The following is a 22,749-nucleotide window of genomic DNA, read 5'->3' as shown; positions in this document are numbered from 1 at the left end:
GTCAGTTTCATTCTGATTCAGATTCATACAGCATTAGCAAGGCTTATTAAATACAGTTAACAGGACTGTTCCTCTTTATCTTCTGGTATTTTAATTGAATCATTTTATTTTAGAAAGTAAACATCATCAGTGTGTTCATTTCTTTAATAAATTATCTATTAAAGTCTAAAGGCATAATAAATGGGACTCCTGTTACATCCCCACAAGTAGCAAAAACACATGCCTAAGATTACTCTCCTATGTGAAGTAAAACACATGTAAGTGCTTGCAGACTTGGGAACTGCATTTATAAGCTTCCTGCATGTGTTAGGATGTAAAAATCTTTTTCTTGAATCAACCTAAAAGTTGAGCCTAAATCTAACAGACAATGTCTCTTTAAAGACCCTGTTGTAGCAAAATCAGCAAGTTTGAAGTACTGGGGAGTCTCAACCTGGACTTAAACCATGCCAGGAAACCAAGAAAAATAACAAAAAGGACCGGCCACCCACTAAGCGTTATTCGTGGTATCTAACCATATGACACACTACTGCATGATACCTTGTACAGGTCAAAAAAAAAAAAAAAAAAAAAAAAGGAAGAAAATTATTAACATGTAACCAAGATTATAAGCAAATTTCTCCAATTATTTTTGATGGCATACTGTGGATGTTGTTTCATTTAAACCAAAAATTTCCACTGAAGTGCTTACATTTTCCCTAGAAAAGCTAAATGATCTTTTTCGGTAAGTCTGTGGAAAGGATATCAGACTTTTTTTTTTTCCCCCCTCAGACCATTTATATTCTGTATCTGACTAATAAATGGATGATGGTCCTTTTGGAATAGACAGAGATCAACAAGTAAACTTACATTTAGTATTTTTACCTGCATACCCACATTACAGTATACAGCGACAGTTTTAGCATCCACGCTTTTGGGCATTACTATTTATTTTTATTTGGGTTTTTTTATACCTATAAATGCAGCTTGCCTCTTCTCATTGCCTTGTTACAGTCCCTTCTGTATCACGACGTATGCCCAGAGGACAGAAGAAAGGGAAAGAACTTGATGTCTCCTGGTACAAACCTCATAACTTACCCTTTCTACTCTCACAATATTCCCCAAAATTCTTACTGAAAAGTGAAAGACGGGCACGAGGCATTTCTCTCCAATCCCAAAGCTGCTAGCAAAAAAAGATGCTGCAGAATCGAAAAAAAAAAAAGTCTTGTAGCTTGTGTCTGGAAAGCCACAGTTACAGACAGCCCCCTCCTTTTCCACCAGAACAACGCTCACGTAACTGGAGATCTGGAAGTTGTGCCATGGCAATGATAATGAAAAGATCGAGAGAATGCCATGGTGAACTTCTACATAATTATAACTACTTGGATTTTTATCCAAACAGTTTACCCGAAGACAAGCAGATGCCTCACATTGTTCTCTTTGCCTGGATCTTCCTCCAGCTCCTTTCCACCCCTCTTCCATCTTCACTTTCCCTGGATGAAGAACTATAGCACTCTCGGGCCTCTGGGGGAGACTCTTTAGTACGGGCATTTCCTCTCCGTACATGTGAAAACAGTTGAGCTTCTCTCCCTACATTATATTTAGGACACTCTGTCTTCAGGAAGCTCTCTGCATTAAAAGGTTTGTTTAGCCCATTCTTCCCACCTTGATCTTATGGTCCCTGCTGGGAAAAACAAAAACAACCTAGATCTGGTCACATCCTGTAAGAAAATAATGTAATCTTTGCAATAAACATACCCTTATCTCTTCTCCTCCATCACAGCCAGAAGACAGGGAAGAAGCATGTGACCTGCACTATGCCCATCACTGCCAATAACAACAGGTTCTATTAGGGACAGTACATAATTGGCAAACCCCATTGATGCCCACCCTTTTCTGGCTAAAGTCTAGCAGCAAGTTATGAGACGAAGACTGGTTTCTCTTCCTGCCTTTGATGTAAAGGGAAGCTAGAAACAGCCACCGAGCAGCTGCTGCAAGGTAAGATGATCAGAAATATGCTGGCCCTGCTCACACCAGAGCTGCCCTGGGGAGCTGCCGATTCAGCACACAGAGTCAGAGCAAAGCAAAACCACCACAGCCTTTCCATCGAAAGAAGGTGGCAGGGAACAAATTTTCCATCCGTAATAGAACAGTAGTTTTCTTCCCCGCTCCCCCCCAGTCAACCAATGGCGACCATCTTAAATCTACAGATATTTCTGTAAGTTTTGATTCACGTGTATTTATGTAGATTAGAAACCTGCCTCATTATGAATCCTGTTGACATTATTTGCTGGTAGGGTAGGGGACAGTAAAGAGCAAGGAAGGAAGGAAAGGGCTTACAGAACACTGTATTTAAAGGTCCACATAAACATAGGCATTACTGTTCATTTCAATCCCCAACCAAAGTAACCAGAAACCATTCTAATTAAATAGACATCAGCAAACTCCCATTTCCTTTGTGCTCCAAGTGGATATCAGTCCACATTATAAAACCACTACGCATGTGTCATAAATCGGCAACATCTTGGCAGGCTGTACTAGAAAGCCTCCAAATTGCAGGAGCAAGAAAAAAAACAAAACAGCTATACACACTGCCTAAAAGCAGTATCAGCAACAAGAAAAGGGAAACCTATAAGGCAGCCCACTGGCCTGCTAATTGTTATAACTTAAGGATATTAGCTCAGGTTAGTCCCTCTCCTAGAAGGAGCAAAATGATTTATATTTACTCTGAGACAGTCATCACCTCTGTCTCCCGGTACAGCAATCAAAAAATTTTTCCATGAGTACCATGGAAAGGACAGTTTTGATCATCAATGCAACAAACGTTGAACTGTTGGAAAGCACCAGCGTTTTCGTCGCTATTTCAAAGTCTGCTTCCAATGCCATCCATGTCATCAGTATCTGACAGGTGAATGAACCTCATTAGGCAGGATCTGGTCTGTAGTTCAAACTGTACCTCAACAAGCCACTGCAATAATACACTTTTACACTCATGCTCCACGGTAAATAAAGTAATTCAGCTCAACACAGCTTAAATCAGTCAGTCACTACAGAAGCAACAGGACTCAAGTAGAGAATCAAGCCCAAGGTAGGAAAAAAACCACTATCAAGAACCACTGGATTCAAACTCAGTAGGACTTTTAGACCAGAGCTAGGAAAAGGTTTTAAAATAAGAGGGGAGCCTTCCAAAGGACTAACAAGGGATAAAGACAGCAAGCTAGAGCTTACTATATTCAGACAAAAGACCCTACAACTACAGTTGCCTGTGGTATCAGGGGTCTAGTAGTGATGATCCAGGGCCTGTTGAAAGCCCCACTCCCTCCTTTTTTTTTTTTTCCTCCATTAAGATAAGAAAATGTTGCATTTAAATAGTGTCCCTGGTCCTAAAGCTGCCCTTCTTCAGTAGGTCTGAACTTACTCTCCTCAAAATTCACTCCACTCCAGATGTTATGAGAAAAAAATTAAGGCATGTGTAGTTTCCACATTAATACCAGAAGTCACAGCCAAGCCACGTGCACAAAGAGACATGTGAGGCTGAAAACAATAACAACACTGGCATTTACTCAAAATGACAGTTACTGCTGTATCACATAAATATAGTTTACTGTACTAACCCTGCAGGGCACAGTTAGTTGTGCCTGTATACACTGCACAAGATTCAAAGTGTGGGACTCAGTGAATGGAGCAAGAGTTAACCACTGCAGATAGGGGCAATACTACATGCACAAGAGCTAAAGAGAATTCAGCGTTTGCTAACTAAGGACAATTCATCAGTTTGACTTATCTTAGTCCAGGTTTGGCTCTGTTCCTTCTGCAGACAGCTGAAAGAGATGTAAAAGTTGGCTCCCTATTTTGCAGTTTCTGAAAAAAAGGGCCAAAGAACAAAGACCTGGAACGATGACCTGAACCAAGGCCCACCCAAATCAGAGTCTTTCCACAGCCTTCAATGGATTTTGGACCAAACTATGAGGACCAAGAGAACCTTCTTGCCCACAGAAGGTGGTATCAGGTTGACATGCTTAGCAAGGGTGAAGTTTGCACAGCTGTAATCCTTGCTGTAGATGTTCTGAAGACAGTTCATTACAACGCTGTGGCAATATTCACCAAAACACAGCTCAGACAGAGCAGTTGTAAAGTTAAAACTGCAGTATAGGGCAGGACTGAAGTATTTGTGCATCTGGTAACTTATCATTGCCCAGCAGCAAGAATGCCCAAGTCCTTCCTGTACCATTAACTAGTAAAAGGGCAACTGTCTATTGTTAGAAAACCTTGTAGTCGCTTCCTAGGATAGGTGTTTCTGGGAGATGTTCAGAGTCACCTTCCAAAAGCACGCAGACTCACTTTCAATTTAAAAAAAAAAATAAAAATTAAAAAAAAATTAATGAGCTAAACACAAAAAGGAACGAAAAAAACCCACCCAAACCCCGAACAACCCCAAATGGTACCAAGAGAACAAACCAATTACTTAAAACTTTCCTGTTTGGTAAAGTAGTAAAATGCTCTGAGCTATAATAATTAGGGGATAGCAAAACTCAAAAAAACACAGGATTTTCTTAAGCTATGGAAACATGAAACCAAAATCCCAATACAAGTGCAAATAGCAGTTTACTTCTACCAGATAGTGTATCAACTGATTGTTAGGGCATACACTCTGCAAATGCTACAAAGACCATGAAAATCCCAATATTATTTTTACAGATTGGAAAAACACAAAGGCCAAAAACAACACCAATAACTCAAATAAAAAACTCATGCTTATGTTTACATAAAAGTTTGATGAGTGTAATATATTCGTCACACTCCCACAATTATTCCCCGAAAATACTATAAATATTATTTTGACAATGTAATTATAGTTTTTACTTTAACAGTGGCAGCAAAGTACTGGCACCAATCCCCCATACAAAAAGCCTAGAGAGACAAAGCAAAGATCACACATGGAAACTGGCAACTCTTAAGATGAGGGCTGTCCCTTATTTATATGGCTAAAAAAAGTCTGTTTAAATTAGCATCCCATTTAAGCAAGCTGTAAAACATAAGTAGTTTAATTATGCCAGCAGTAAGCAAAAGGAAACCCCAAATACAAAAATAAATGGAACTGCAGATTTTTAAATTCTCTTTTCTTCCAAGCAACTGAGGCATGCTCCTTTTATGCTGCTTTTTGGGAACTAACCCCATGGATTGTGGGTCCATTCAGGAACTGCTCTCTCCCACTTCCTCTCCCTTGAAAGAAACGCTAATATGAATATGAACATAAATTGACAAATGTCACCTATTAACAGCTCATGATGTTTTGACTCTGTGTGACAAGTAAAGTAGTTCAAGCTTTATAACCACTTATTCCCTCATTCCATGTAAATCAGCACGTAACATATGATTCATACAACAAATCTGCAGCGTAATAATTTACAGTATTTGCTCATAAAACACCCATTGAAAACAAACAAACAAGAACAACAAAAAAATTCCCCAACAAAACAGTATGCATTCTCCTCCAGAGATATATAGCTGGGACTGATGTGGGAACGGAGGAAGGATTAACTTTCCTTCCTTAGTCCTGTTGGTTTAAATTTAGTAGCCATTGTGTTTGAGAGTCTCCAGGATACAATTTAAAAGTTACATCTTCTCCAACTGTAATCACATTACAATCAAATCCATATAACCAAGCCTGTGTGGAGACACTTGTTGTTCAGACAGCAAAAAAGACCTCTGTTTATAGGTAATAAAACTTAGCATTGGTTTCCCAAATGCACTGGGTGAGCTCTGGATATTTGCTCTGATTTGCTATGATGTCTGTCTAGTAAAAAATTTACTGTTCCATCACACTTTCCAGGTATATTTTAAAATATTTATTTTTCATATATAAAACACAAGCAGTAATTTGGAAATGAAACCATTCAGTGCAACATGATTAAATACCTACAAAAAGCAGCGAAAACAGAATGCAAATTTTTTAAAGAATAAAACAGAAACATGAAAGATACTGAACAGGAAATAAGAAAGAAGCACAAAAGATAAGAGACAGCCTCCTTCAGTCAATATTGGCATTCGTTAAAGAATGTTTAGGTTCCATAGTTGACCGCTCTCCTTCTCTTTCCTGTTAATTCAAAATACTTTGCTGAATGTCCTGTCATTCCAAATAATAAGGTACAGGAAAAAAAGAAAGTATCGAAAATAGGCCATAGATTAGTTAGACTCCTATGTCAGTACATAAGCCCTAAATGCCCTCATTTTCAAACTAACTGGTTCTGCAAAGGTACCACTCAGATGCATTCTGAAAAGGTCTGAGTATTTACTTCTAGCTCATTTTCCTATTATTGCCAAGATACAATTGTTCTAATGGGACCAAAAGTAACAGTGCTGCTGTTGCCATTGCCTTCTAGGGGAAGAAAATAAATAAATAGATAGATAAATAAATATTGGCAAGAATCAAGAAATGGTTAAGGACACATGGCTGCCCATTTAAAAAGAATAAAGGAAAATCAATTTAGTGTTCTTTGGCAGGTTTGAGACCACCACCACCTCCCCCTGCTTTTCCATACCCTCAGAATTACCCAGTCTCAGTTTTCCAGTGCAATTCCTATTTGCAAATGGTTAAGTGCAGAACTAGGAACAGGTCAGAGTAAAGAAACATCCCATGTTTTGTTTCACTGACTGAGGACAGAACTGAAAGGTTTACTTCTCCTGGCCTCTCTTGAGGAAGTAGAAATCACTTGAATCACTTAACTGGTATTCATTCATTTTTGTTTTCAGGAATACTTCTGCAAACATAACAACTCAAAGCTCCCAGTTTTGCTCAGATTCTTCTTCAGGAAAACAAAAACATTTGGTTAAATATCTCCTTTTCTGTAAACCCTTAAAAATGACCCTGAATTAACAACTTTTTAGAAAGGGATAAGCCACCCAATGCAGCTGCTGGGAATCTCTGATCTCTCCCCATTTCTTTTCAGGGATCTCTCATAACAAAATGTCAACATCATTTTCTTGTACTACATTAACTCCTACAGGTTATATCCTTTTTGAACACAGCATGCCTTCACCTTCAAGAGTTTACAAAGAAATCAAGTATCCTTCTTTGCTCAATCGTGTGATGTTCTCCTCCTGCAGACCTCAGGAGAAAGTTTTTGTCTTGTTATTTCATCAAAGATGAAATGCTTCCATCCCATCTGGCTTTTGCAACAAATATCATCTCCGGAAGCTATATATAGCCTAGGTTCCTTACCTCTTAAATATTTCTGAAGCACATGCACACCCTTATGCTTTTTTTTTTTTTTTTAATGTCTATGAAGGAGTGATATTGTTTTTATTTTAACAGAGTTCTGAATTCCAAGGTTACTTATTACCATTTCTTCTGCAGAGTACTTCTCTTCCACGCTGACAGATTTCAAAGTACTTTCCAATGCACTTTCTTCCTAGACCATGATCAACCCATAAGGCAGCAATGGGTCAAGAGCAACTGTTTTTTCATTAACTAAAAGAAAATACACGATAGCTGGCCAGGTCCAAATCAGTGTATGTACTTAAAGAACACTAACTGAACCTGAACCCAAGTTATTATTAATGCTACCGGCAGGCAGAAGAGGGGGGGAAAAAAAGCACTGAAGACGTTTCAGATTCATCATGGTCATCTTTACCTGAACAGCATCACAGGCTTTCTCCTCTTCTGCTCAAAGCAAGAAACATTTCTGCATAGCTCCCTTGTAAGTACATGGCGTTTTAAGTATTTGGAAAATGTTTAAAACAAGATATTCTGTATTTCCCCACACATCTTCCCTCGAGAAAAGAGGTGTGAACAGGTGTTAGACATATGATATTCATGTTGCTGAACATCCTACCAGAAAATGCTCAAGTTACTATAATAAGCACAGTATTAAAAAATTTACATAGAGTCATCTTTCATCACTGCTTTTACAGGAATGTTTTACGTTCTGTTCTGAATAGAGTATCTGTAGCAGTTTAACTACACCTGAACACTTTTCAGAAAATTGGAAGCAAACTCAAATTCCTGTTCAAGGATTCAAGCTTATCATCCACTATAATTTACCCAACGTTTCTGGACTTCATAACATTAAGAGCAGTGACTGACCTAAACCTTTGTGTAACAGCTAGCATATCTGGACCCTGATTTTTACTGAGATCTCCAGGAGTACCCATGACATGAACATAATGCTGTTAACATTCTCCCATTAACGCATTTTTATGCGGCTTAACTAACCAGGGTAAAACCCCTAAAAACTTAGGGGGGGTGGCACCAGCACAGCATAACAATACCTGCACTACTTGGTTAAAAGCTAGCTCAAGTATCACCAGCAGCCTGGAACAGAGGAATGCTGGCGCGATGCTCAGAGCACCTCTCTCAGGCACTCACAAACAGTGCAGTATTGCTCTGACGCTGATACGGTGCAGTTGCACTCAGTTCCGCTCAGAGAGGACAATCAACTCATTCAGAGAACTTGCACAACAAATTGTCCCACGCAGGGCAGCTATCAGGCATTCAATGCCTTTTCATCCTAGAGGAGAGAAAAGTATTTTGGCAGATAAATACTTTTTAAGCAATTATGTTGGAATTCAAAGCACATTCTTCAGCATCAGCAATATTTCGAAGCGGTGAAAGGTTTGAGAAGATCTATTTACAAACAAAAAGATTAAAGCTCCTTCTGTCCGGGATGGGGCAGGGGTGGGAATCAATGAAAGGATCAAATGGGACATAGCCTATTGAACATAAGCTTGCTTCAAAACAGGCATACCCTCACTGCATTTTATTAAGGACAAGCAAAGCTACCTGTTTTTTCCCAGATTTCAGAGATGAATCCTAAATCCAGATCTTGCACTCTGAAATCTAAAGATCCATCATCTTGACAAACCTCAATGTACCTTCCCAAAGGTCTGCTAGATTCTACTGGAAAGCTTAAGATTTGCCATAGGAAAAAGGAAAAAAAAAAACCCAACCCCACAACCAAAACAAGACACATGCTATGAAGTGAAGGAGATTTTCTACTTGGGCTTCTGACAAGGATATTTCCTATGTCTGCTGCAATCCCTAACATACTGAACTACTTCTTAGCTCTTAAGAGATCTGGGTCTGCTTTAAGTTCAGTTAAAGTTCATCTGGCAGCTTCATCAGCCTGCTCTTCTGGCAAGTGTTCTTGGTCTTTATACCCGCAGCAGAAAAAAAAAAAAAGCTTGTTATGATGAGGCTTTTTTTTTTTTTTAATTAAAAAAAAAAACAAAAAAAACCAAAAGGGATATGGAGAGGGTACTACAAAAATTCCATTAAATCTATATTCTGCAGAAATGTAATTTTTTTCCTAAGACTCAAAGTGAAATTTTGAGTATCTTGCTAGCTATTTGTTGGAAGACTGTGGTCTCAAATCAGTTAACAAAGAAATGTAATGGACCTTCTTGCATGCAGCATTTCTGCAGGAGTAGGTACAGTTCCTGCATCTTCAATCCCTATTCAAATTAATTCTGAACTGGGGAGAGGGGCGCAGCATTTGTCATCTTCTCTGTCTTTCCACCAGGAATATCCAAGCTCTGTAATCTATAAGGTTAAGTATGTCCTTACACAATCACTTGCTTCCTAGACTTTCAGCATATATAGTTGTAACCAGTTTTCAGATACTGTCACAAGAAGTGTGGCACTTGAATTTTTCTCTACTTGACCGGGAAGTTCTATCTCTTGCAGAGAGAAGGAGGGAGGACTGCTGGAGCAATAAGAAAACAGAGCACATTTACAAGTATGTGTGACATATCTGACACAAATCAGTCTTGGCACTGCCCAGAAGAAGGGCTACAAATTGTTAACGCTTGTTAAGCATCACTGCCCATCAACTGTCTGCACTCATCTAGCTGTTGGCTTTCACTCTGCAACTCCTTCGAGCAGGTTCCATTCTCTAAGTACTACAGAATATGAATTGCTCAAGAAAAATTACTACTATGTATCGTAAGCAATTACGAGAAGAGAAACTAGGCTATGGAATGCAACTACAACTAACTTGGGAAATAAGAAGGGAGGAAGAATGGGGACAAACAGCTATCTCTAGCAACACCATACAGTAAAGGCCTAAAAATGTTATTTTAATATAGGTATGATGATTATTACAGGGATGGCTGGCTTGCAGTTGGGGTTGGACAACCTTTATATGCCATATGTATCAATTAACTAGTTATTTTTAAACCTATCTGAAGCCTTAAAGAGCTACTCCAGGACAGACACACTAACTTACCTTCAGATTTTCTGCCCCATTGCCTTAGTGGCATATCATGTACTCAAAACAATAGCTTTTTCCACAGCTGGCTGGGACAAGTATATTACAAGCATACAGGAAGTTATCTAACATTTTATAGCATTAAAAAAAAAAAAAAGGAAAAGAGGTATACTGAAAACTTGCAGTAGAGTTGTTTCAGTAAATATACTGAAGTGAGGAACCAAATTAACCATGTATGTAACACTTTGGCCTAAGATAAAGTACTAAAAAAAGTATTTCTCCTAGCAGAGATGATGTAAAGGAGTCCGAATTTAATTGAATGAATCTAAGCAACAGGTTTTAATCACACCACTTTGCACAGCACCTCCTTTTTTGCTGCTTTGATCACTAATATATTATTAGAACAGGCAGTTCGTCCCCTCCCTTAGAACCACCACATTGGTCACAGTAGTGGCCAGAGAATATATACTTTATTTCATTTATGGTTTTATCCATTACAAATTGTAATACACTGAACTTTCCTACAAAAACTACCACACCACTCAGAGACTTACAAGTCTTAAGTTACCAACAGATAGAAGAGTGAAAACATACCACAGATCAGGTTAAAATAAGTTTGCATGAAGAATTTTCAATCTCTCCTCTTCATAAATATAATGTTGCAACTTCAAATTTATTTAGCCTACAATAACTTGCTCTGGGAATCTGTCACAGGGACATGAACTGAAACATTATTGTTTTTCACTGTGCAATACAGCATTACCTCTTATCCTTATACTTTGTTGCTATGGATGCAACATGAAGGTATTTAAAATACCTTAAGGAAACAGGCACCGAGAGGGATCACCAAATCCAAGCAGCCTTTAAAGGTGAAAACGGGACACATATCCAAATGAACAACCTGAAATATTCCACTTAACACCTAATTATCTGCTAGAACAAAATACACATGCTACTCTAGCCTTGTGACCCAATTTCCTATATGAAATATAAGGAGGAGAATCATGAAGCAGAAATGTAGTTAGAAAACACAGGAACATTTACTAATTTCATGGCTTGCTTCTGTTTCAACAGTGCTATTCAAGTCCAATTTGCCTCACTTTTGAAAGTATGACTAATAATCTACAGTTGAATGTAACTGTTAACTTCCAAGGTATACCCTGTAGAAGGAGCTGGTGCTCTAGGCACTAGCTTAATTTTCACTTAGAATAAAGTTCAACAGATCACTCAGCAAGGAATTAGCAACACTTGCTTGTCTATTTTTTTGTTGTTGTTGTACTAACATAAATGGAATACCTCAGCCATGCTCATCACAGACGTTTCCCAATGAGATCAATACTACATACACTATCAAACAAACCATCTATCCTGGGTCAATACATCAAATTTGAGTTACAACTCAAACCCATTTGTTGAACAGATACGAAGAGTAATGGTCACAAAACACTTTTTACTGAGATACTGTTAAAAACTTTCTGGTCAATGCCCCCCTTAATTTTCAATGCTGATAGAGATTTTACAACATCCTCTGGCTAGAAAAAGGAGTCTGAAGCAGTTAATCAAGTTCCTGGGTTCCACCCCCTCCTTTCTTTTTTGCTGAATAACATTCACTGCTGCTTCTTCAGGTCCCAGCAGCAGAACAGCATGCATGCATATGATAACCCATCAAGGAGGGGTCAGCAGCCACAAGACTAAGGGGGAAACCTCAGGCCATGCAGTAACCAGCAAGGGGTACATCCTGTTCACTCTCGTCTAGATACTCGGATACACCACTGAAAGGTGGTATTCTCACACCGCCAATTCCTGATGCCTTGAGTAAGCTGAAGGTGGGAAGTCCACTTGCCCAGGACAGATTTCAAGCCTAAAGCTGTCAAGGACCCTAGCAGGAACAATGGCAGGCTGGACAAAGCCAGCATTTCGGTTCCCTTCGCTTTTCCTTTTCTCTTAGTGGTCTATGGAGGGGTTCACAACCGTGGGGCAGGACATTCTTGCCCTCCATGCCTTTTCCCAGTCCTCCCTGCCCAACCCTGTGACACAGCTTGAGAGTCACTCCTGTGTCCTATCAGTTCCTCCTCTTTATGGTCACCAAGCAAGCCCTCTTTTTGCCACCCACAGGGTTTAGTTCTCGTCCTCCCACACTGAAGGGCTGTGCTAGCATCACTGATCGTTCCCTGGAGGGAGGATTCCAGCAACGGGTGAAGGAGTGAACGTGGCTTAAGCATAATACCGTCACATGCCTGAAAGGCTTCATTTTGAGCCAAATATAGCAGCAAAAGGAAAAACTGTATCCTGGACTTCACTGCTCTTTCCCAGCTTCATAAAGGTGTTTGAGGGTAAGTAACTGTATGACAGTAGTTTCACTTGCTTTCGCAAAATGATAGAAAAGCAGCAACAGGAACCCAGTAAAAACCTCATCCAAGTAATGGGAGTGAAAAGAAATAAAAGTAGCAAGAGAAACCAAATGTTCCCTACTCTCTCCAACCACAGACGGTAAAGACTGGGGTCCAATGCCCTGTATCAAGCTCCATATCCATACACAGGGAAACGCAGATTGTGAAGAGGATTACTGAAAATGCCTTAATATCAAGTGAAATGAGTTTGGTAGAAATTGATAGCAATAACTGCCATTAAGAAGGAAGGATACTACAGTCAGATTTTTTCTTCACTGCATGAAAAGCAAAGAAAAAACTCATTCATTGAGGAAATGTGAACACTACTCAGATCAGTACTTAGTTCTTGGCAGATACTACCCTGACTGGCCAGCAACCACAGCACAGAAATGCAAATTAAAAAATAATTTTAAATAAGTCACAGCCAAAATTTGTTTCCTGGAATCAGATAAATTATTTCAAGTGTCATCAAAATAAAAAAGGAGTATTTCTTCATTTCACTATGTTTGCAGATCAAATAAAAAGACAGAAAAATAGCAAACATATTTTGAATGGAGGTATTACAAGAACTTTTCCTTTCTGCCGTTCAAATATCCTAGTTAATTTTAAAGAATTTCAACATAACTTTCCTTTATCAACCTACAGGGAACAGTTGAGGGAAAATACAATTGGACTAGACTTGGGGCTGAGATTTTTTCAAGCAGCATAAGAGAAGGCCCCCCCAATTCTTAACTGCCCACGTAAAAAAATACAGCGCAGGCTATATATCTAACAAAATCCACAGCCTTACCAGTCAATAACAATTCTTCTTTGATTTGTATTCCATGCAGCAATTTGATCAAATGGACAGACGTAGAGATGAGACCCAAGTTCCTATTATTAAATTGGAGAAAAAAAAACCAAAATAACCATACTTGATTTGAAATACACTTAAATAAAGTGAAAAGGCTTTTCACTGAAGTTAACAGCAAGTCTTTAACAACTTCAGAAACTCTGAAATAAAAAGCACTTTCTCCTGCTTAACTGTTCCTGACTATGAATAGCCACACTACTACCATCAGAAGCAAAAGGAACAGGTTTACTGCATCAGCCTGCATATTAACAACTCTGGACATAGCACCTTCAGAGCTAAGTACCCTTTCCTCTCTTTTTGCTACTCTTCTACATCAGATGTTCAAAATTATCAGGTTATTCCTGTAATTTAAACAGCTTTACTTGTGTAAAAACTTTACTTTGTTTGAAGTTCAAGTGTTCAGGGAAAGTGTCAATGTACATTTACTTAGTAATAAACTTTCAGGATTTTAAATACCAACAGAGTGATTAGCAGCCATCAGAGGAACAACAGGGCCAGTTCAAAGGGAAACATACAAAACACTTGGAGGAAAGCAGGGAAGGTCAAATAATCCATTATCTTTTCTCCAATGAGAAGGAATCACAGGTATAATCTCAGAATGGCTTGGAAGAGACCTTTAAATATCATCTAGTCCAACCCCTGCACCATGGGCAGGGACATCTTGCACTACACCAGGTAGCTGAAAGCCCCACCCAACCTGACCTCGAACATTCCCAGACATGAAAAAACATGGTCATAGCGAAGATAAATGAGTCAAGTGAAGCCATTTGGAATCAAAAACACCGAAATAATTCTACAGCCAGAGATCAGCAATCCTGGAGGTAAACAACATACGTGCCAGGATGTGCATGCAACAGGAGTAAAAAATTTAAGTCAAAGAATACAGTACAAGCAGATGAAGTTTTCAGCTTTTAACTCATTTGTACTTTAGTAGTCACACTTTTTGAGAAGAGATCAGCCAAGGCAGAGTGGCATCAGCCAAGACCGAATGGCTGAAACTGCAGAACATGGCAATACCATCTCTACCGAACCTTCACACCCATCCATCAGTTACTTAAAAAATATATCATCACATATGAATACTGAATAATTGTCTTCTGCAGATGTTTTCTGACAAACACATACTCCTTCTCATTAAGTTCTAAAACAGAAGAGAAGCCAAAGATACATTTATAAATATATAATACACACATGCACACTGGTATACATACAATCTATTAAAGCATTTCCCATTCCTTAAGACCCCAAATTTCTTCACAGCACACAAAGAAGAACTGACCCTGGAAGGAACAACGCTTCATATTCCCCAATAGTTTAAAAGCCGTTATGCAATCCATGCGTTCACAATCTTTCCATTCTTTCCTAGAAACAATCAGCTTCAATTTTGATCAAACAATTTGTAGTTTGGGGTGGGGGTTTTTGGGGAATATCTGAATGTTGCACACTTCAACATCAAAGGCACATAACCTTCCTTCCATTCACAACTGTTGATCATTCAGGACATTTAATTCCTAAACAAGTTGTGCATATGCAACCGTTTAAAATCAACACAAACATATGGCTAATACACAGCTGGCTCAAAGCACCCAGTGCGATATTAAAAGGAGCATAAATTGTTATGCTGCTACAAAGCCAAAACAGTATCCAACGAGTGACCCACTGAGTCCTTCACTGTTAGAAACATGGTCAGAGCTTTCTACAGGCCTTCTCCCTCCTGCAGTCTAAAGGACAGCACAATTATTAGCATTCAGCTTCCTACATGAGCAAGGCTACGCTAACTGCCTAGGAAGGGCAAGTACGCAGCACAAGTATAACCAGTGCAGAGCACATTTTTGTTCAGAAGCAGGTGGATATCTGAATTCCATTAGGAAGTAAAAACTAATTTTTTACTTTCTAATGGAATTCAGGTATCCATAACTAGGTTGTATTTGACATGCTACTGAAAAAGGCAATCCTACCAACTCCCAGCCATGCAATTCTGTTCACCCTGTTTTAACGAGTAACTATGGAGCTACAGTAAGTTACAGTAAGGAACCCAGTCTGGCTGAACATCCACCTAGCAAAAATTTATAAACAAGCATATAAATTTTCTGTCAGATGGGTGCCTTGACCCACAGCCTGATCACAAGTGCTAGCATGGCCAGGAACAAAAGGTAAGAGCCTGAACTTACATTTACCTTACTCTAAAACTAATGCCTTCTACAAAAAGTCCTGCAACTTTTGTGGCATTAACAAAATTCTGCCCCAGCACAGAAGTTGCAACTTCGTGTCATATCAAAATTATATTTAGTTCAATAAACCAAATCTGACAATTCCCAAGAAACCAAATTTTAAGACTGTACTCCACAACAATTCTTTGTTATCTAACAAACTTGCAATGGGTTTGGGGGGTGTTTGGGTTTTTTTGGTTGGGTGGTCTTGGGTTCTTGGAGGGGGAGTGTTTGTTGTTGGTTTTGGGGTGGGGGTTTTTTGTTTTTAAAAAAAAAAAAATAAAAAAAAGACAGCAGGTAGAGTACCAGATTTTCAGGAACTACAGCTGGTTGTATCCCAAGCATCCCCTCAATGTTGCAACAGATGCAGACAAAAAAAAACCCCCGAGAGGCTAAATAACTTAAGGAGCCAGACTGACTACTTATTATCCATTAATACCAGTTTACTATACGTATCAGGGTTGATATGCACAATTCTACACGCTATACTTTGCCATGAGTAACAGACAGCTCTAAACGCACCTTAAAAACCATACTAATCCTGTAACTGATAATTAAAACTATTTACTTATTATGTTTTCCAAAAAATTAAAGAAACAAGAAAAAAAAACTCATACTAAGGTCACAAACACTTTGTTCTATTATTCAGCAGTGCCCCAAACTCTGACCTACAAATAGGTCAGCTATTTTTGGTTCTTGCATACTTCATTTCAAATGACTGCATCAAGCAGGAAATACCAGTTAATACATCAACTAACACAGCAGTGTAAAATAAGAATCTCTATATAAAACCACACAAACATCAGAAGGTTATATTTTTGTATGTGTTAAAATGGATCATAACTATACCTCATGACATGTTGATTCTTGGCACACTGAACACAGGCATTCCTCAGACATCTGAAACACTCTGCTATGAGCAGCAGGCAGGTGTCTCGATCTACCAGTTCACAGGAGTCCTTATCAGCCTGCTCAATTTCACTTGAGGTGCTCATCAGGATTTCCAGGAGATCCCTAAATATACTTTCTTTTGCCATTTCTCTGAAAGAAATAAATAAATTCGTAGTGAACAAAAAAATGCACTGCTATCAAAAAGCCTATATTGTGACAGTTACACTTCTTACCATAAACCCAAAGATGTTTCTGCAATGGTTTTTAACTATCTATAGTATAGAAGGTCCTTCAAGTAGAAAGAGCAAAATATATGCACACAATCATCCCACCAGCCTTTTCAGAAAAGGGCCTGTGAGAGAGTTGTATATTACTTGTATTCCTCACAGCTCTCCAACGGCTCTTTGGAATCTTAATTCAAAAAAAAAGAAAGTCTCTATAATGCATATAGCTAGCATGTTTATCCATGACACCGCATGTTGTTTTAAGAATTGGGAATTGCTTTAATTAATGAACACAGTTTAGATGTCCAGCACTAGAAGTTTCAGAAGGTGGTGTTGGAAGCTCTATTATAAAACAGCCTGCCACAAATTTCACCAAAGGGAGAAAGAAAAACTGTGAAGAAAGCTGGCGGCTGCACTAGCATCATTCTGAAGTGTGTGAATCAAAGCCAAGGGAGAAAGTCAACTCTGTCTACTTCAGCAGTCAACTACCCCAACACAAAAAATGCCATGCCGCTCCTTAGAGTATCAAGACCTAGGAAAACAACACTACAAAACCATAAGCATATAGACAGATATTATATGAATGGATGAGAGAGCTGATGCTGCTGCATCACATATGATTCACCAGACTCCGCAGGACTGACATGCACATCTGCAGATATGTCACACAGATATGCACATTTTCAAACCACGGCTATTCACATACTCTCTTCCCTGATTCTATGTTCAGAAAGGATCTGAGGGCAACACATTACAAACATTGCTAACTTGGTTTTGATACTACGTGCTGGTGAAAAGAAGCCACACCAAAGAGTGTTTATAGCATTGCTACAGGAAAGTTCAATAAATTTGCTCATCCCATACTTCTGACCAGAGTCAAAAAAGGAAAATCCAGATGCAGCCTCCTTGAATCTTAAACAGACTTTTCGTGTACTCAAGATCAAACAGGAAGGTTAGGATCTGAAACAAGGTTGAGAAATACCTCCTAAGCTATGAACAGAAGTGAGATGAAATGGAAAGTAATATTAAACAAAATATATTCACATAGAACACTCTTCCTAAGGGAGAGTTTAAAAATTTCTTGATCAAACATTAGTGGATGATAGAGTATTACCCATGTTCTGCTGCTCGTCCAAATGTCTAAACATTTACGCCATTAGAAATTCTACCCACTCTTTATCACAAGTGATCACATGTCCATAAACCAAACCATTGAATCGTAGAATCATTTAAGTTGGAAAAGACCCTTAAGATCATTGAGTCCAACCACTGAACACTGCCAGCTCCACCACTAGACTATCTCCCTAAGTGCCACATCTACGTGTCCTATCTGTAACACCCTTAGACATGTCTGAAGACTATCGTATTTCCCACCCCTGCTCCTGCCATGTTCTTTTTCCTAGACTAAAGAAAACCAATTCTCTCAGCCTTTACTCACAGTTCACATTTTGTACGCCTCTTACCATTCTTGTTGCTCCAATAGTGACACTTTCATGTTCATCTACATCTTACGGTACAGTGTGCGCAATATCAAGGACTGTTAGGGTGTGGAGTAGACTTACAAAGGGAGAGCACTTGCATTGCAAGAAATACAACAATGTACACAAATGACATCACTAACTTAAAACAACATTAGATTTCAGATCTCTAGGAAATATGTATTTCACTCTACAACCTCACTGTTGATCAAGACCAACACACTTACACAATCTCCATCTACATTAAAAAACCCACCACAGTTTACACTTTTTACAGTGGTGTAATACTGAGGGGAAAACACCGAAGTGGCACAACAAAGACCAAAAGCAGAGCTGGCCCTCAGCTATAAAGAAAACAGTGGAGCTTCTATAAACAGAAAGAAGGTTTGGAATTTGGGGGTTTTTTTAAAGACATAAGAAAAAACATTCATGGGACTTGAACCTTTAACTTGCAAGAAGTGGTGCAGCTCCTGCTGTTCCGTAACAGGCATGCATACCAAAAGAAGATTCAGTGACTGACGTACCACAGTACCCATGGTAAATGCATCCAGACACAAGTTTTTCTAAACATCAGAAGAGCTATGGTCTGGTAAAGGAGCACCCAGACAGGCCCCATCCCAAACACACAAAAGCCATGTCTTCTCTATTGAGTGAAGATGCCATACAGAACTATTAGCTGTTAGTCAGATGAGTTTTTAAACACTGAAATTATTCTAAAATAGGAAAACTCTCAGTCCAGCTCCAGTTCACTTTATATTTGCCTATGCCACGTGTTGGATTATCACATGAAACTGGTCATTTCCTGACCCAGCTTCAAAATACAGAAGTCAGTGGTCAGTGCAAGACATGTACTATTGTACAACGTTCAATTATTTGAAATTGGTAAAACAGAAGTGAAAAAAACTGCAAGTACTTTTGTGCATGTTTCTGTGACTCTACCAGTAAAAGGACACCTTAAAGTTATTCTTATCCTGGAAAAGTTTCCACTCTCGTTACCTAGTTACGCAGCAGAACAGTTTTAGTCAGTTACTGGATCACAAGCATACTGGGCCATTGTGACAACTTTTCTCTTAATATTAGATTGAAAATTAAAAAAAAAAAAAACCAAAAACCACAACTAAGAGTGTAGCCATTTCCAGTAAAATATGAAGATTAAACTCGTGTGTTGTAACAGAGCAAGTGTGAGGTACACAAGGAAGTGCCTGTCCTCACTGTGAACATGGAAGTAGATGTGCATTTTTACATATCAGCTAAGAGAGAGAGAACTCCAAATCTCTCTCTCTACACAATATGAAAGAAAATGAACATTCCTAAGCCAGATCTTTTGGGGCAGAAATCAAATCTCTTCCTACAACAGGAAAGAAAAACCTAAGTGAACAAGCAAAAGTTATTCCAAATGAACAAGGAATGACTTAAAGGTTGTTTGGTAAAGCAGGATTCTATTCAGAGAAAATTTAAGTGCAACTCTTGGACTTAAGCATTTATACATCATTGCAATTTGAGTGTGTACTACAAAGGAATTTTAATTAAAATTATCTTTCTGCACAAAAAACGAAATTCTCACATTAGCAAGGAGGGCATGAAGTGTTTAGCTGACATTAAGAAATCTGTCAAGGGTGATTTAAGGTAACTGGTGCCCAGCAATGCTTGCAACCATTGTTTAAAAAAAATAATCTTTTTCCAGCAGTACGACAAAGATTCACATACAGATAAAAATAGCGGCTACAAGTATTTAAAATGTATTTCTGAAAAGGAAAATATTTTCCTTCCATAACCTTTTCCCTAATATTTAAATATTGATCTGTAAAACTAGCAAAGAGCCTGCTAAGTAGCTTTTAGATTAAAAAATACCTTCTATTGTAAACAGGCCTTGAAATTCATTCAGAACTGCTCTGTGGATATTCCATAAACGCGTTTCCTATGTTTTGTTGCCTAAGAAAGGATCTTCACAATTTGCTACTGCCACCTGTCCTTGATTTCAGCATGAAGTATTCTGCAGGAATACAAAAGAAAGCAGAAGCAAAGAATACAGCAGCCCAGCTCTCAGACAAGGAAGACATGCACAGTTTTGTATTAAGTCAAAACAGAGAGTCAGAATTCATGTATTCATGCCAAAAGGAAGATTACTGTCACTCCTTGTAAGACCTACGTGCTTGATTGTTAAAAATAGAAACTGTACGCAATAACATCCTAGTGAACACTGAGTTAAAAACATTAATGCAACCGTGTTCAAAAGACAGGGCTCCGAAAATCATTAAATTAGGCAGGAATTATGCGAATATCCCAGAAGTTTGCAATTCTGCATTACTATATGTTTTAGGTACTTACACAATTCCACTCTTCTAAGCAGAGTCCCTAAAAAGCCTTTAGAGTATTTAACTTCACAATATTCCTGGTAATAAAATAATGCCATTTTCTTCCTTTTGTAGATTAGTAATGGAAGCATAACATCTGCTCAAAAGCACTGGAAGTCCCAAGTAAAGCACACAGCTGAATTGAAGTCTCCCAGATTCTACACCATGGTCTCGTAGTTGGGGCATTATTTCCTCACCTTATTTGCTTCTGAATCACAGACCACTAGAACTCACATTTGTAAATTACTTTGTTTCCACAAGCACTGAACAATCACATAACAACAAAAGAATCGTCACTAAATATCACAATTTTGTATACCAGAAATCCATTGGGTTGTGTCTTCTGGTTCAACAGCACCAACAACAGTATTTTCCACAGTTGGCAAATTTATTGCCAAAGCTGCTCTCACATCCATTCTGTCACATCCTATAGGATGTAAGCTAACACTATAGCTTTGTCCTTCTGGAAGGGCAATTACGATGCCTCTCTTCCAGCCCACCTGCACCTGCAAAACTTGGCTATTTGGCAAATATCTACTCCTCTGTAAAACACAGTGGCAGAGGTTTCAGGAAGGAAGGCTAGAAACAGGCAGAGAAAGCATCAGCACGTAAGCCCAAAATTTGCACAGGTCCTCCTCTCTTTCTTGAGAAATTGAAATGAACACCAGAAGAAGGTCTCCTGTACACACAAAGATCGTAAGAACATGTTTGTAAGTACGTCTTAACTCCACCACCATTTTTAAACAGGAATTTAATTAACAAAAATAGTATTGGGAATTAACAAAAACCAAACCAAAACAAAAAAAACCACCACAATCTTATGCTAAGCTTAGAAGTCTGATTTCTTAGTTCTTAGGTGCAATAACCTTCAAACAGCTACTGTTGAGAGGAGCGAGCACAAGCTTCACACCAACCTATGCCTCCTCCCACCTTCCAGAAGAGCAAAACCAACTCCAAACCCGCTCATGCAGCTGAACCTCTGCCTGCAGGCCCAACCTCTGCTGAAGCCAAGTGTTGTGCGGTATCGCAGAGGTCCCCCCGACTTTACAGGCACAGCAACGCTCCATACCACCCCCTTAGCTTTCTCCTGTAACCCCACGCTTTCTTTCCCCATCCTAAAGATGCTAAGGGGCACCCAACCTGTCCCCCCACCGCAGCCCATCCAGTGCCCGCCGCCACCGAGGCCCTACAACCTCCACCCTCATCCCCAGGCCTTGGTCTCGGCCGTCGCCCAGCAAGGCCTCACACGGCAGGCCTTACCCATTTCCAGCCACCCTGCGGGGCTCACCGTGGCTTTTTGCCCCACAGCGGCTACTCCCACGGCTGCAACCCACCTGAGCGCACCCGCCTAGGAGGGCAACCTGTGACTGGGGGACGCGAACCTTTCCTCCCTGCCCCGGGCCTGCCACAGGCGCAGGGGCACGAGTGGACTGCCAGGCCCCCCACGGGACCCCGAGGGAAAGGAGGGGAGGAGAAGGGACGAGTCACACCCCCCCCCCCCCCCCGGTCCCCACAGGTGACCCCCGAGTCCCACACGAACAGCCCCGGGGGAAGCAAGAGACTTCACGGCAGGAACACGGCGGCACCCCGCCGCTGCTCCGCGGGCCCCTTTCGTAGCGGAGCCCGCAGCCGACCACCCCGAGGGCCACGACGGCGTTCGGAGCAGAGCCGAGCCGAGCCGAGCCCGGCCCCGGCCCGCCGCTTCCCGCTGACCGGAGCTCCCTCCCCCGGCCCACGTGGCCGCGGGCGGTCCCTCCTCCCCGCTAACCTGGGCTGCTCCTCCCGGAACAGGCCCGCCAGCGCCCGCACGCTTTCCAAGCGGGCCTCTGGCGCGGCCGCCACGGCCCGCCCCAGCCGCGCCGCCGCCGCGGGCAGCGCCGCCGCCGCCGTCGCCGCCATCGCCGTCGCCTGCCCCGGCGCGACCCAGCTCCGCCCCCCCCCCCCCCGCCGCGCGGAAATGGCGGCGGCCCGGCCCCGGCGGGCGGTGCGCCTCGCCTCGCGGGGCCGGCCCGGAGGTAAAATGGCCGCCGCGCCGGTGAGGGCGGCGGGGCTGTGTGCTGAGAGGGGTGTCGCGGGTACCCGAGGGCATGTTAAGCAGGGGGCCTCGCCGCCGTGCCACAGCTAGCCCTTCCGCCGCCGGTGTCTGAAGGACGCACCCTCTTTTA

The 22,749-nt window shown here is 40.5% G+C and overlaps 1 protein-coding gene across 7 annotated transcripts in view; it reads right to left on the bottom strand.

Moving 5' to 3' along the window:
* ATXN10 (ataxin 10) overlaps positions 1 to 22,498 on the bottom strand; it is a 107,027-nt gene extending 84,529 nt beyond the window's left edge. For 3 of the 7 annotated variants that reach the window (XR_007508628.1, XR_007508627.1, XM_049821489.1), the window contains exons 1-3: positions 22,353 to 22,498; positions 16,487 to 16,678; positions 13,365 to 13,447 (exon numbers count right to left, since the gene is read on the bottom strand). Coding sequence is in view for 5 of the 7 variants with exons in the window: in XM_049821489.1 (XP_049677446.1) it covers positions 13,365 to 13,447; positions 16,487 to 16,678; positions 22,353 to 22,483 (406 nt within the window). In the remaining 2 variants the exon portion in view is untranslated. Of the gene's footprint in view, positions 1 to 13,364; positions 13,448 to 16,486; positions 16,679 to 17,616; positions 17,808 to 20,081; positions 22,301 to 22,352 lie in introns of those variants that run through there. The other 4 variants (XM_049821491.1, XM_049821490.1, XM_049821492.1 and 1 more) reach the window with 4 other exon arrangements.
* Between the last annotated feature and the right edge of the window lie 251 nt (positions 22,499 to 22,749).

Source organism: Accipiter gentilis, chromosome 18, assembly GCF_929443795.1.
Source record: "Accipiter gentilis chromosome 18, bAccGen1.1, whole genome shotgun sequence".
Classification (NCBI taxonomy): Eukaryota; Metazoa; Chordata; class Aves; order Accipitriformes; family Accipitridae; genus Astur; species Astur gentilis.
The sequence above is the reverse complement of the archived record's forward strand: the minus strand, read 5'-3'. Positions and strand labels throughout refer to the sequence as shown.